Source organism: Leopardus geoffroyi, chromosome A2 (assembly GCF_018350155.1).
Source record: "Leopardus geoffroyi isolate Oge1 chromosome A2, O.geoffroyi_Oge1_pat1.0, whole genome shotgun sequence".
Lineage (NCBI taxonomy): Eukaryota > Metazoa > Chordata > Mammalia > Carnivora > Felidae > Leopardus > Leopardus geoffroyi.
In genome coordinates, this window is record NC_059331.1 from 55,297,919 (window position 1) to 55,312,139 (window position 14,221).

The 14,221-nt window shown below is 53.8% G+C and overlaps 1 protein-coding gene across 3 annotated transcripts in view; it reads left to right on the top strand.

Moving 5' to 3' along the window:
* The window catches only part of GRIP2 (glutamate receptor interacting protein 2), a 96,108-nt gene that overhangs the window by 28,769 nt on the left and 53,118 nt on the right, over nucleotides 1-14,221 (top strand). Inside the window, exon 1 of one of the 3 annotated variants that reach the window (XM_045493925.1) lies at nucleotides 8,686-8,873. The exons of the other annotated variants lie outside the window; for them this stretch is intronic. Coding sequence (XP_045349881.1) covers nucleotides 8,819-8,873 — 55 coding nt within the window. The 5' untranslated portion in view covers nucleotides 8,686-8,818. Of the gene's footprint in view, nucleotides 1-8,685; nucleotides 8,874-14,221 lie in introns of those variants that run through there. 3 annotated transcript variants of the gene reach the window in all.

Here is a 14,221-nt window from a genome sequence, read left to right on the forward strand (position 1 = left end):
GAGAAAGAGAGAATCCCAAGCAAGCTGTCTACTGTCAGCCCAGAGCCCGATGTGGGGCTAGGTCTCACCAACTATAACATCATGACCTGAGCCGAAACCAAGAGTCAGACACTTAACCGACTGAGCCACCCGGGTGGCCCATACGTAAGGACCTTCTGAGAAGCCCCTAGTCAGTAAGGAATCCAAGCCCCGCTTGAGTCACCAGCCCCGATGGGCACATCTGTTTAGTGGGAACGGCAACCCTACTGGGAGCCCAGCACCTTGGGTTGCAGTTCTGACTGCTGTCCGGGGTCTCTGTGACCTTGAAGTTGTTTCTTCCTCTCTCTGGGCCTCAATCTCCTCACCTGCAAAGTGGAGACAAAAGCCCCTCATGTGGTACCAACCCTCTCCAAGGACGGATCCAGTCTTTGCCCCCTCCCTTTGATTCTTGCCTCAGTTTCTGAGATGTGGGTCTCACTGGCTATTGCCAAGGGGAGAGGGCGGACAGGATACCAGCATACGTACCTGTGTGTCAGGTGGATGCCCCACAGTGTGGATGGGGAGAGGAGCCCAGGGTCAGGGAGGGGTCCCACCCCATTTGCCTCTCGGTCCAGGCACCTCAGCCATCTGGCCTGCAGGGACGGCCACGTGGTGGGCAACAAGGTAGGAGGGCGCACAGACCAGCGTTGCCAGAAGTGCACCGGGGCCCAGCCGTGGGCTGCGTGTGCCCCCGTGCTCACTTTGCCACATTTGCTGTATTGAATCACACCCACCCACACGTTCGCACGGAGACCATAACAGAGGCGTCTGTGTTGAGAAAGAACGGCAGAGCCGGTATGAGGGCGGGCTTGGGACCAGCCCTCCTGGGTTCAGGCTCAGAGCCGTGTGACCTTGGCCCTTTTCCTTGCTCCATGTGCTTTGGTCTTCACGTTCATGACACGAAGCTAATCATCGTCCCCACCTCGTGGGGTGACAGAGAAGGTTATTGTGGCAAAAGCCGGAACAGTGCCTACTGCAGAGGAAGACTTAATACACGTTGGTTATTTTTATCCCCATTTTTTCAGACCGGAAACGGCAATCTGAAAGCCAATGCCTGGCGCGTAATTAGGAGACAGGTCTTGCTCTGGGAGCCCTTAAAGGCCTCGGACCCGCATCATTTCATGAAGCTGTCACAACCACCTGGTGCCCGGGTGATGTTGTGCCCCCTTTATGGACACAGAAAAGTCCTGGGCGAGGCAGCACAGGATTTGAATCCAGCACTGTTGGCCTCTACACCTCCCCACCAGGCTGTCCTCTACCTAGGACTCGGTAGGCAGGTATGGGGGGCGAGGCCCAGGAGTCAGGGTGGGAAAGGGCACTGGCTGGGCCTGGCACGTGGAGCCCCTGTAGGGCCATAATTGCGGCATTTCTGTCACCTCTGCCCAAGGGCCCCACAATTTAATCTGCATACTCGTTAATGGTGCCTGCCCAAGCATTTGCTCCCAATTATTGCGCCATGAAAGCAGAGCCAGGAACATTAACAGGCGTGCCACCTGTTTCCTGGCAGGTGGCCCTGTTGGTGCACCTGTCAGACAGCCGCCCTGGCCCATGCCGAAAATGCTTGGTGGCATTTTATTTCTTGGCTCAGAAGTGTCTCGGAACCGTCACACAGATGGGCTGCTTCCCCTGGCTGGGTCTGAGTCTCCCGTGGGGTTGCATTCTGGCTCTTGGCCTTGGAGCGGGGCGGGGGGGGGGGGGTCTGGTGAAAGTGAGGGGGTCCGGTAAAGGTAATCCCCGCTCTGCCACTTGGAAGCTGTGTGATGCCAGAGCAGTCACTTGCCCTCTCTGAATGTCAGTGCCCCATCTGTGTTACAGGCCAGCAAGGAGGCAGTGATTCTCCACCCTGGTACCCAGAAAGTTTCTGATTCAGCCTTAGTTGTTTTAAGCTCTCCAGGTGATAATCACCAGTGATAGGGTGAGGCTTGATACCTGCAGAGCCCTGAGCTCTGTGCCTGGCGTGTAGTAGGGCCCGGTAAAGGCTGTTTCCTTGTGACACAAGCCCAGCCCTTCCAGTTTATAGGACATTCTCACCTCTCGTCTCCGCAAAGCAGCCTAATGATTGTCTGAGCTCTTGGTCACTGTCTTCATTTTACCAGTGGGGAAACTGAGGCCCAGAGTGGGGAAGGGACCACACGAGAGAGTGGGGGCTCCATCTTAACTAGCCCAGGCTTTCTCGACCCCAGAGCTCTTGCTCCTGACCCAAAGAAAGGACTGTCTGCCATTCTGCCAATGTTTAACCCTGGCAGAAGACCAGAAGAAGGTGGCTGGACCTTCAGAAGCAACCAGATTCCACCCATGTTATCACTGCTTGTGTCCCCACCCCAGTCCGGTGGTCATTGGTGATCCCTGGCCTCCAGTAGGGCCTCCTCCCTGCCTCCACCCTCCCTGCCCCCCCAGCAGCCATAGGATGGTGCTAAATCATGGCCAGACCATGCCCCTCCTCTGCTCCAAATGCTGCAATGGCTCCCACCTCTCTCAGGAAAGCCAGAGTCCTTAGGAGGCCCTGCATTATGCCCCCTTCCCCTCCCCTTGCATACCCCCTTCCTACTGCCCCCTCCATCCTGGAGCAGTCCCCCCCCCCCACCTCATGGCTGCCTCCCTCTTTTCAGCCTTTCTTCAAATGTTACCTTCTTAGTGGGGGCCCTTTATGACTCCCCCTCCATTTATTTTTATTTTTTTTTGAAATTTTTATTTACTTCTTTTTTTAAAAAAAATTTTAATGTTTATTTTTGAGAGAGAGAGAGAGAGAGAGAGGGAGAGAGACAGACTGTGAGCAGGGGAAGGGCAGAGAGAAAGAAGGAGACACAGAATCCGAAGCAGGCTCCAGGCTCTGTGCTGTCAGCACAGAACTCGACGCAGGGCTCGAACTCACAAACTGTGAGGTCATGACCTGAGCCAAAGTTGTACATTTAACCGATTGAGCCACCCAGGCGCCCCTTAAATTTTTATTTACTTCTACATGGCACATATAACACAGGAATATCCCTGGGGCATTTTAAAGGCAAAATCTCAGACTTTTTTTGTTACATGTGTATCTTCAATAGAGTTTTTCCTAAGTGTAATTATAAGAACAGCATTAACCCAACTGAATTAAGCAGAATCTCTCCACATCAGCTGATACTCAATCCTTGAGCAGTTACCCCTGTTGGCTCCCAGTGTCTTGTCACACTCAGTTTATGCAAATCTAAGGTCCCCAGATTGTATTTGGTTGATGGGTCTCAATTCTCTCTTAATCTGTAGCAACCACCTCCCCCCACCCTGGTTTTTTTCACTCTAATTATTTCTTGGGATAACCAGGTTGTTTGTCTTGTGGAAATGCCTCATGGTGTCATTTCATACATTCTTTTGTCCCCTGTACTCGCTGTCAACTTGTATTCGAGTCTAAAGCTGGATTTGGTTCAGGTCTAATTTTGTAGGCAGGAATATGTCATGGGTGGTGCTGTGGGCTTCCTTCCACATCCTATCAGGAGGTACACAATTCCAGAATGTTCCACTTTGGGTGATGCTAAGATTGGTCCAGGGGGCCAAATGCTGTCTGCTTGTCTCTCTGTCGTAGGGTCTCTTTCAGCCTTCCACGGATGGTCAATGTTGCATCCTTTATTTCGTTAGGACTGCAGAAAGGCAGTTTTCCAATTCTGTTATTTCCTCTGCACTTATTTGCTGTGGTTTTTCTGCTAAGAAAACCTTATTAGGTCCCCCCCAAATACCATTCACACAAGAAGACAGGATAAATGCTTCATTTTTTACCTTCAATATCTGTTTATAGAATAATGAACTGGTGCCTTAACTACCTCCAAAGGGATCAGTGAGATTGTTTTTTTTTCTTCTGAGAATCACAAGCACATGAATTTGTACACTTTGCAGTCATTATTCTTTCTGATGCTCAAAGTGACCCAGATTAAGCCGGTGGGAGCCCCCTGAAGCTGACTTCTGTGTCCCGCCGGCCTGTCCCCATCAGACTTGGAGCGTTTGCTTACTTTCTGGTGCCAGAATGTGTTCGAGGCTCATCTTGTACACTCTCCTCCCCAGTCCTGGAATCAGCCACTTCTCCGGGGGCCCTTTTAATGGGAAAAGATGTTTAGAGACGGTAGTCTGGGTTCTGGGGATACTACCCCCTTACTACTTTCCCTCTGTGCCCCGATACCTCTCACCCCGCTCTATTTACTTCTAGCATGTTTCAGCTCTAACATACTGTAAATTTACTTAATTATTACATTTGTCATTTCTTCTCTGCCCTCCCCCCCGCCCCCCACCAGAATATCCATGAAGGCTTGATTTTGCACATGGCTGTATACCTCTGGGCCTGGCACACAGAAGGTGCTTAATAAATGTTTGCTGAATGAGTGAATGGTTGGATAGATGGCCCTTGTCCTCCCCTCCCCAAGCCTGAAGAAGTAATGAAGAGGGGTCTGCCCCACCCCCACCCCTCCTCTGCCTGCAGAGCCTCAGAGCCTCTGTCTTACTTAGATGAGTAGAGCTGGGAGGCAGAAATGTCACCAGTTGGCCCATGGGGAAGAAAGGGCCAGCCCCAAGAAGATTAAAGGCATGTCTGATGAGATGCTAATTTGTTCCTGGTAGCAGGCGGGTGTGGCAACAGCCCCGGCCTCTGGGGCTTTGTGAGGCTGCGAAGGAATGGAAAAGGCAGAATCTGAGGGGTAGAGGCTGGTCTGCATCCCTCTGTGATTGGTGTCCTTCTCTTAGCCCATCTTTGAGTTCTGTCCGCTCATTTTTGAGAGGGTCAGATGTCCACGGCCAGCTTGGACCTGAGCTCAAGCCTCCTGACTCTCCCTCTGGGCTGATCTGGTGTTCACCCCTGGTGTCCTCTCCTCTGAGAGGTCCTGTGCTCTTCCACACTGTCCCTGTGGCTGCCATTTCTGCAAAAGGAGCCCTGTGAAAATCTGGGGGCCACAGAAGGGAGGTGCCTGGCAAGTGTGTCTGAGATAACAGACAAGCGTTAAGCGCCTGGAAACGAGAACCCCAGATCTCCATTCCTGACTGCGGACTCTGCTGTCTGCCAGGCCAACTGCTCGCTGGAGGCTAGGAACCCATCATGCAGCTGAGGCCTCCTTCCACTGCCTCCCTGACCGGCCCTGAAGGCAGCTTGGAGATATGAACATATCACTCCATGTTCTGTTCATCATTCCCTCATTGTGCATTTGCTGAGTCCCCGGTCTGTGCTGGAATCTGGGACTCTTAGAGGAGGGAGGCACTGGATCAGCCAGGACTCTTTTGGGTCCAAGTTACGAAAAACCCAACCCAAACAGGCTTAAGCAGAGAAAGGAATTTATTGGCTCAAGTAACTGGAAAGGGATATTGCCGACTTAAGGTGTGGTGGGTTCCAGGTGCTGAGAGGACCACATCGTCAGGGTGTGATCAGCCTCAGTCCTCCCTCCCCTTTCTCTCTGCCACCAGCAGCTCCAGACTGATGCTGTTTTCCGTACCCGCGGCCCCCTCAGGGGGGAAGGAATTTCCCTTTCTGAGTAGTTGCATCCTAAGTCCCAGAATAATCTCTCATTGGATGACTTGGGCCATGTGCTCATTCCTGAGCCAGCCACCAGGGGTGGAGTGGGAGTGTGCCATCAGCAAGCTCTGGGTCAAGCGCTCTTCTTGGGGGGGTGGGGCGGTGGCGCCAGCTCTCCCCACACTGAGTGCGGGGAGAGGAGGGGCTCCCCGGGGAAAATGGGTGATACTGCTGGAAGAAGAGGAGCAGGAGGCAGAACAGCAGGGGCCCCCGCAGATGCCAGCTGTCCGAGAGCTCACCACCTGGAGAAGCTGGGAAGGGTGTTTATTGAGCACCTACTGCATACATGTGCTCTGATACGTGGAGTCATTGTTTTCTCCCTGGGGCCCCAGGAGGTGCACATTCCTGTCCCCTGGGTTCAGATGGGAAAGAGACTCAGAGAGAAGCAGCACCTACAGTCGGGTACCCTTAGTGTGCAGGGATCGTGTCCTCGTCAGCTCTGCTTTTGGTGTAACACCGAGCACAGAGCCAGCGAGCTTCTCAGGAGGACCTGGGTCTTCTGGGACCCAAGGAGCCACCTCCCAAATCAGCTCCGAGCGGCTGGGCTGGAGTGACTTCTGGGTGTATCCTGTGTCTTCGAGATGAGGCCTTGAACTTGGGAAGAGATGGGGAAATAAACTTACTCCTTCCCGCAGTCCTCCCTCCGGGGCTCACCACAATGCACACAGGCCCACTCATAGGGACTCTTGTCTTGTGCTCACCTCTCTTGGCTCCTTTTCTTTAGGATAAATTCTTTCCCGGGGCCTCCGTGGTGGCTCACCTGCCCTGCTCATTTGCCTGAGGCACTGAGGTCCATCTCTTAAACCTGAACTCCACTTAAACTGAAGTTGGGCCTCTGCTACACCTACCAACAGCTCTCTTAATGAGAATGCTTACATGTAGTATTTATTGAGCGCTTACTGTGTGCCAGGGGTTGTTTTGGGAGCTTTATGTTTGCCCTATCTTTTTTTTTTTTAATGTTTATTTATTTTTGAGAGAGAGAGAGAGAGAGAATGGGCGAGGGGCAGAGAGAGAGGGAGACACAGAATCCAAAGCAGGCTCCAGGCTCCGAGCTATTAGCACAGAGCCCGACGCAGGGCTCGAACCCACAAACTGCGAGATCATGACCTGAGCTGAAGTCGGATGCTTAACTGACTGAGCCACCCAGGCGCCCTTATGTTCACCCTATCTTATTTCCTCCTCACAACATATAAGGTCTTGACACACTCCTGTGATTGCTCTCCAGTCCATTTAACATCCTCAGGCTCCCTGTCCCACCCTGCCCTGAGAGCTTCCTTTCTTCATCTGACCCGTGACAGTCCTGGAGGCAGGTGAGGTGAAGTCACTGTGTCCATTTTGCAGCTGAGGAAACCAAGGGAAACTTACCTAAGGCCACACGGGCAGGGAGTTTCCAAGCTGGGTTCCATCCCCAGGTGTGTGTGTGTGACCCCAGTGTCAACGCTCTGGCTGGGCCGACCCACCTCTCTATTCATGTGTGGCTCTGGCCCGGGGGACGTCTTCACCTGTCGGGCCCGGGACACTTGCAGGGCATCCTCCAGGGTATGCTGGTGACAGGAAACCCTCCTAGGCCAGGCTGCTGGATCTCGCCCCCCCCCCCCCCCGCCCCCGCTGCCTCAATGCCCTCTCTGTGCATCCTTATTTATTGTACTTTCCACGTGTGCCTGAAACCACTGGGGCCATTTATCTTCTCACCAAAGGCAGCGACGGAGGTGGGGGGCAGCCTCGTTCTTGGCCAGAGTTCTTGCTCTGGACTCGGACTGGCTGGGCTCCTGCCCTGGCTCTGCTGCTTAACAGTCTGCGTGGCTCTGGGCAGGGCAAAGCCGGCCGGTGCTCAGTACAGAGCCTGGCACACAGTAGGGGTTTAACAAGAGCTCCCTAACAGCCTGGTTGCGGTGGTGGCATAGTCTGGCAGCTGGTATCAGACTCTGCCACTTACATGCTGTGTGAGCCTAAGACTGTCTTGTACCTCTCTGAGCCTCAGTTTCCTCATCTGGGAAGTGAGGATGATCCTAGGACCACCATGGTGCACTGGAAGGCTTAACTAAGATGTGCATGGAAAGCACTGGATTCTTGACTTTCTTGTCTGACCTTAGCCAGGCCGTCACTTTGATGGATGTCCTGTCTCCACTCACACACAGGTGTTGGGCTGCATGTAGAATAACCATAATATGAATAGTTGTGATTTATTATTTATCAAGCCCCTACTGTGTGCCAGGACTCAACTAAGTGCTCTGTGCACAGGCTCATACAGGCCCCACTGTATGAGAGACAGGAACTGTTAGCCCCATCAGATGAGAAAACAGGCTCAGTGGGGCACACTGAGCCAGGATTCGAACTCAGGTCTCCAGAGACTTGTGATCTCTGACTCCTCCCCTCACTGTTTGCTAGGTCAGAGCTTTTCTGTTCAGCAAGAGGAAGGGATACCAGATGCATTTATTGAGTTCTCGCTGAATACCCGGAGCACTCCTCGTTAACTCCCATCCATTCCACTCAGTCAGCCAGCCAGGTGGATTCTCTCTGTTACAGACATGAGTCATTGTCAGGAGAAGGAGTGAAGAGGCAGGGCCTAGGTCTCATCATTATGCACCAGCGACCCCATCGAATGCCTGTGCTGAGTGTAGGGGACACGGGACAGGTGGACCCTATCCTTGTTTCGGGGAGCTCCCGGTTTCAGGGGTGGATAGTCAGCTTCAACCTAGTATGAACAGAAAGCATTATTGAGACCCGATAGCAAGGATTTCCAGCCATCAGAGGTCTCTGAAGTCTGAGCAGACCTTCCCAGGCAGAGAAGTTCAATGGTGCCATGCCAGACAGGACAGGCATTTGAGGTGGAGGGCCCTGCAAGTGCAAAGCCTGGGGGCATCAAATAGCACCGCCTGGGGAAGGCAGAAGGAGGGGAATCTGCAGATTTTGGCAAAAGAAGGGGTAGGCAAGGTGAGCGCTTTGGGAGAAAGAAGACTGCGGTTTCGGGCCGGGTGCCCCATGAAGGTTTGCCTCAGGGTTCGGAACGCCCTGGTGCTTCACTCCCTAGCTGGGGCTGCGGTGGAGGAAGGGACTTGCTGCCACAGATGCCACTGCCGATGCCACCGCTGCTGGCTCTGGGGAGGATTATCTATTTTAGCAACTCGGGAGGGTGGAGGCTGGGAGCGCCCAGCCTCTGCCAGTTAGCACAGGCGGCTCCGGAGCGGAGCGCACAGAGGAGCGCCTGGCTCCAGGAGCGCAGGGAGGCTTGGGCAGGTCGTGTCCCTGGCCCTGGGCCCCAAGGGCCCCGAGGGGCTGATGCTGGCTGTGTCACTCAAGTGGCGGCTGGGCGTGGTGAGGCGGCGACCCAAAGGTACTGAGTGGGGAGATGGGCAGGGGGCAGCCCGGCTGCCTGCCCAGGGGCTGGGCGGCTGGACCCAATCCGGTTGGAAGGCGGAGGCTGAGGGCTCCTGGGGACCTGGGGCCTCCTTCCCTGCCCCGTCTCTGCCTCCACCCCATCTCTTCTGGCACCCATTCCGGGTTTCTTTCTGAATCTGTGTGTGTGTCTGGTTTCTCTCTGCCCAGCCGGCTCTGTTGCCTTCTGCACCTCTCCATCTCTCGACGGTTTGTCCCCGCACCTCCCCCACCCCCCCCCCCCCACCTCTTTGTCTGGCTGAGTCTCTCTGTCTCTCTGTCCATCTTTTTTTTTTTTTTTTAATTGTTAATCTAGTCTCATGGACCATATTGTTTTCAAATTGTTGTCCTCTGTCTCTCCATCTTTCTCTGCCTCTGTCTCTTTCTGTTCTCTGCCTCTTACTGTCTCTCTCTTTGTCTGGTTCTCTCTCATCTTTGTTTCTCTCTGCCCCAACCTGTTTTTTCCTTGTCTTTCTCTCCCCTTCTGTCTTGTTTTTCTCTCTCTCTCTCTGTGTCTCTCTCATGGTCCCTGTCTGCATCTGACTGTCTCTTCCTCTCTGCTTTCCTGTGCCACAGTCCCTTTCATTGTCCCCCTCACATGGCATGTCGCTGATGGCCTTTATTTTCCCTTCTGTTTGGGGCATGAGGTTGTCTTGGTTGAGCTGGGCCGGCAGGGTTGCTGTGTGTGTGTGGGGGGGGGGGGATGGGGGCCAAGGGCTGTGTGTGGGCATTCAGGGCCGGGGGGCTGGGGGTGGAGGCAAGACTTGACTCTGGGTGACATGGAGTGTGTGCTGAGCCCCACTGTGTGCAAAGCCCCATCCTGCACAGGCGGCTCCAGGAGGGGGCCCGGGAGGGGGGAAAGGCTGAGGGGGTGAGTCGGGGTCAGAGTAGTGTCCAGCTGGGAGTCAAGCTGCCCAAGCTGTGTGACCCTAGGTTTCATCTGTGGCTTCCCTGTGCTGCCATCTGTCCGTCGACAACATGGAGGGGAGGTGGGAGACGGTGGATTCACAGTTTTTATGTTGCCGGCCTCAGAACTAAGAATAATCATGCTGTTAATAAGAGAAACAGTCAGTGACATTAATTCAGTGCCACTGTGTGCCAGGCAATACATTCACTTAGTAATTCCTCACAACAGCTCTGCAAGATTGGTCCCGTCCTTATCCCAATTGTGTAGACGGGGAAACAGGCACAGAAAGGGTAAGTGGCTTGCTCTAAGCTACACAGGCAACACTCAGAGGCTCTCTCAAGCCAGCTCTCCTAACTGCCATGAACATTTTCTGGACTCGGAGGAGCCTACAAACAGAGGGGCTGCCTCGGGAGTGGTCAAAGGGTAAGGTAGTAGGGTCTTTGGGGGTATCAGAGGGACTCTAGGCTCGGTACTTGCCCTCAGGCTGCTGCTGGTCTGACATCTAGGGACTTTGTCCGTCCCTTCCGTACAACAGAGCAGGAAAAACTTGGAGAGTATCAGGAACAGAGTTTCCTTTGGGTCTTTCCAGGGACTCCTGTGTTGGGACCACCTCCAAGGGAGAAGTCCCCTGCCCCGTCAAGGCTGTTGTCCTCCTCCTCAGGTCCACAGACCCTGAGAACCTGGTGGGATCCTCCTAGGCTGGAGGGATAGACAGATACATCCCGGGCTGTCCTCGGGTTTTGGAGAACAGCCAACTAAATACTATGGATCAGGCTCTGCCCCCTTGGAGGTGGAGAAAGTACTTGTATTATCCATAGCCCACCTGGATTCAAATGCTATCCCTGTTCTTCCTTACTGTGCAGCCCACTCAGGATCTCAGTTTCCTCTTTTATACGATGGACCCAGGAAAGGCCACCCTTCTGAGATTGCAGTGATGATTGGGAAAGACTAGCACAGAGCCTGGCACACAGTAGACACCTGGTAATTTTGAATTTCATGTAGCCACTCGCTTCCTACTCCCACCCCAGCCATATGCACACCACTGACCCCAGGGTGGTGTCTGGGACCAGCAGACCTGTAACAAAACAGAGGGGGGAGCGCACCCCAATTGGGGGCACACGGGCACACGGTGTGCTGGCATGTGCCAGGCTCCTGTCTGACATCTCTCCACTTCTTTGCCGGGGGCTCTGTCAGAGGCACAGGGAACTTGTTTTCATCCAGTTGTGAAAATGTAAAAGCTCAAGGGAGAAGGATTCAAGGGGGGAAGATCGGAGGAAGGGGAGGTGTTTCTTCAGTTTATGTTTCCAAAGCATTTTTTTTAATGCCTAAGGACACATCTTCCCACTTCTAGCCAGTATTTTCTAGCAGGCCTTCCTGTCCCCCATCTTTTCTGGGTAAGACCCTTAAGTTCTTTACCCTGTGATTGTTTAAGGGTGGGGGTTTCTGGGCCATGTGGCCAGATGAGACCCCTCCTGTGTCCCTCAGACTGGGATTTGAGGCTTTGCCCAGATTTGTGAGCTGTACTCCCCGCCCAGGCCGGGACTGGAGACAGGAAGTGTTCAGTCCTGACTCAGCTTCCCCAATTTTGGTCAGGGGTCCGAGGTGAGGGGAAGCACCTAACGTGCATGCACAGATGGAAACACGGCCCTGCTCCATCTCAGACAGTCCTGACGGTGTCTGGATGTCCGCATCTGGACAGTGAGGAAACGGAGCCCTCGGGGGTGGGGAGGGGCCTGTGGCGCTGGCCTGACTCTAACATGCATGTCCTGGACCCCAGTGCCTGCAGAGGACGCAGACATTCCCAGGCCACTGTGCCTTCTTTCCTAGCCTGGGCATAATGATGGCATCACCCCAGAGGATTCTGGGCTATCAGATCAAGGTTTCCTATGGGGCTATGCTTGCTTGGGCCTTTGCGGGCATAAAATGGTCACGTTTGATTCAAAGAGTGAGGGATTTTGTTTGCTGTGTGTGGATGTGAGGGAAGAAGGATATACAGAGCACAGGCCCTGGAGCCAACGGCCAGGGATTTATCCCAGCTGTGCAACTGGGCCTAGTGGGCCTCAGTTTTCCCATCTGTAAAATAGAGTTAATATTAGAGCCTTCCTCCTTGGGTAGGCTGCAAGGACAACTGAGGTGAAATTTTCAGAGTGCTAGGTGTCAGGGCCCCTGAAGGAGATCACTTGCAGTTCCTGACCCAGAGGGCTTGGGGGAGGAGGAAATTATGTGTAGATGATGTTGGCACTTCAGTGGGATGGGGTGGGGGCGGGGGTGGATGGGTCCACTGGGTACCTGGAGAAGAAAGAAATGCTTTTGCTTGAGGGAAGTCAAGGAAATCTCCCCCCCCCCCCCCCTTGAACGGAGTTTTTAAGGATGAATAGGAGTTTGTCAGGCAAAGGGACTAGCTAGCACAAATATCTGAAGCTTCAAAGATCTGCCTCAGGGAGCTGAGAACTTTGTGAAGAGTGTAAAGAGAGAAGGGAGCCAGGGTGGAGGAGGCAGGAGGTTATGGAGTTTGGACTCTGTCCAGAGGTCCGTGGGAGCCATGGAAGGTCCCTGAGCAGGAGAGAGGGGAGAACAGCTTTTTGTGTTAACATAGGCTCTGGCTACAGTGCAGACTACAGGTGAGGATGCAGGGAGGGGACTAGGGTGGGGTCCAGGTGAGAGGTAGGGAGCTAGGGCTCTAGGGTAGGTGGAGTTGATGGATGTTGAGGCCCTAGACTATGCTTTGCCATTCACGATTTCAACAGGTATCTGTTAGCACCTGTTGTGTGCTAGAACTACTGTTCTAGGCCCCAGGGGGACATACGGTAGGGAACTAGATCGACCTAAATCCGGGCCCTTGTGGAGCTGACATTCTAGCAGCGGGAAAGCGAGGAAAATGTATGGCGGTGATACGTGTGTGCAGAAAAATAAAGCAGAAAGAGGGGATGGGGTATGTGGGTAGTGTGTGCGGTTTTAAGTGGTGTCTTCAGAGAGGGCCACACCGAGAAGGTGACATTAGAGCAAAGCCTTTATGGAGGTGAGGGAGGCCACATGGCTATCCAGGGGAAGATGTGGCTGGCAGAGGCCACAGCCAGTGCAAAGGTCCTGAGGTATGAACATGTTGGTTGTTCCCAGGCTGGCAAGGCTAGAGCAGAGGGGCTGAAGGAGGACGGAGGGTATGGGCTCAAAGAGGTTCTGGGCAAGGGCGTTATTATCTGGCCTCCCAGGCCTGGGTGAGGAGAGGGGATGTATTAGAGGAGCAGTGGGAAATTTTAGGGGTAACAAGGTTATCCCAAGGTTAAGGACAGGAATCCCTCTTGCTGGCTACATGGCACCTCCTGGGCACAGGGAGGGACTGTGTCTCACCCTCCCGAGCTTTCTCTGCCTGCACCCCCTCCATGGTGCACATCTGTGATGAATTATTTACTCCTTCCTTCCCCTCTGCAATGAGGCTCTCTATCTCGCCTCCACATCCGGCTCCTGGCATTTCTCACAGTGCAGCAGCTGCATTGGGGTCTCACATCTGACTCCCAATGGGGAAGCCAGTCCCTCCCTCCAGTGCCTGAACAGCTCCCGGCTCCTAGGCCTCTGCCCTCCTCCATGCCCAGACTGGGGAGGGCACCAGAAGTTTAGATCAACTGCAGTGTCTCAGAGACCATGGATTTATTTTTTTTATCAAGAAGGCAGAGATAAAGTGCAAACCTCTGGTCCTGTTCTTTGTTCCCCAAGCATTTATTGAGCACTTACTGTATGTCAAGTGCTATGCTGAGTACTTCACATGTACTTTCTTATTTTCACAACAACCCTGTGAGTTATGAACTAAATTGCCCCATTTTGCAGGTAAGGAAACTGAGGTCCAAAGAAGAAGTGACTTTCCAAGGTCACACAGCTAGGAAGGAGATGGTGGAATCTGTGCCCTGCCCCTGCCCCCCAGGCAGTCTGACTTCCAAGCCCAAATGTCTCACCACAGGGGCATTTCTCAGTGGTCAGTTATCTGGCCGCCCTGCCAGCAAGAAGGGACCCCTCTGTTGCATTCCCAGCATGTGGCTGCTGGTCTGTCTTCCCCAGGCTCCCTCAAGGTTCTCCGCCCTCCCTCTGCTCCCCCTGCCCCAAGACAGCCCTGCGGAGACAGCATTGGTGCCTCCCCAAGATTGCCCTTCCAGGCTAAGTGGCCCCATTTCTCAGGGTCTCTCACCCCTCCCCACCTGGTCACCATCTCTGTCCATGTCCCAGCCTGTGTGTGTCCCTCTTGCAGGGCAGAGCCCAGAGTTGAGCCCAGGCAGGGTGTGGGGAAGTCTGAGCAGGCAGAATAGCTGGGCCCTTTCCTGATTCCGGGCAGTGAACCGTCTTGATGGCACATTCACCTTGCCCACGTCACCCACCAGAACTAGTGCCAATCTTGTCAGTTAATGTCCCAG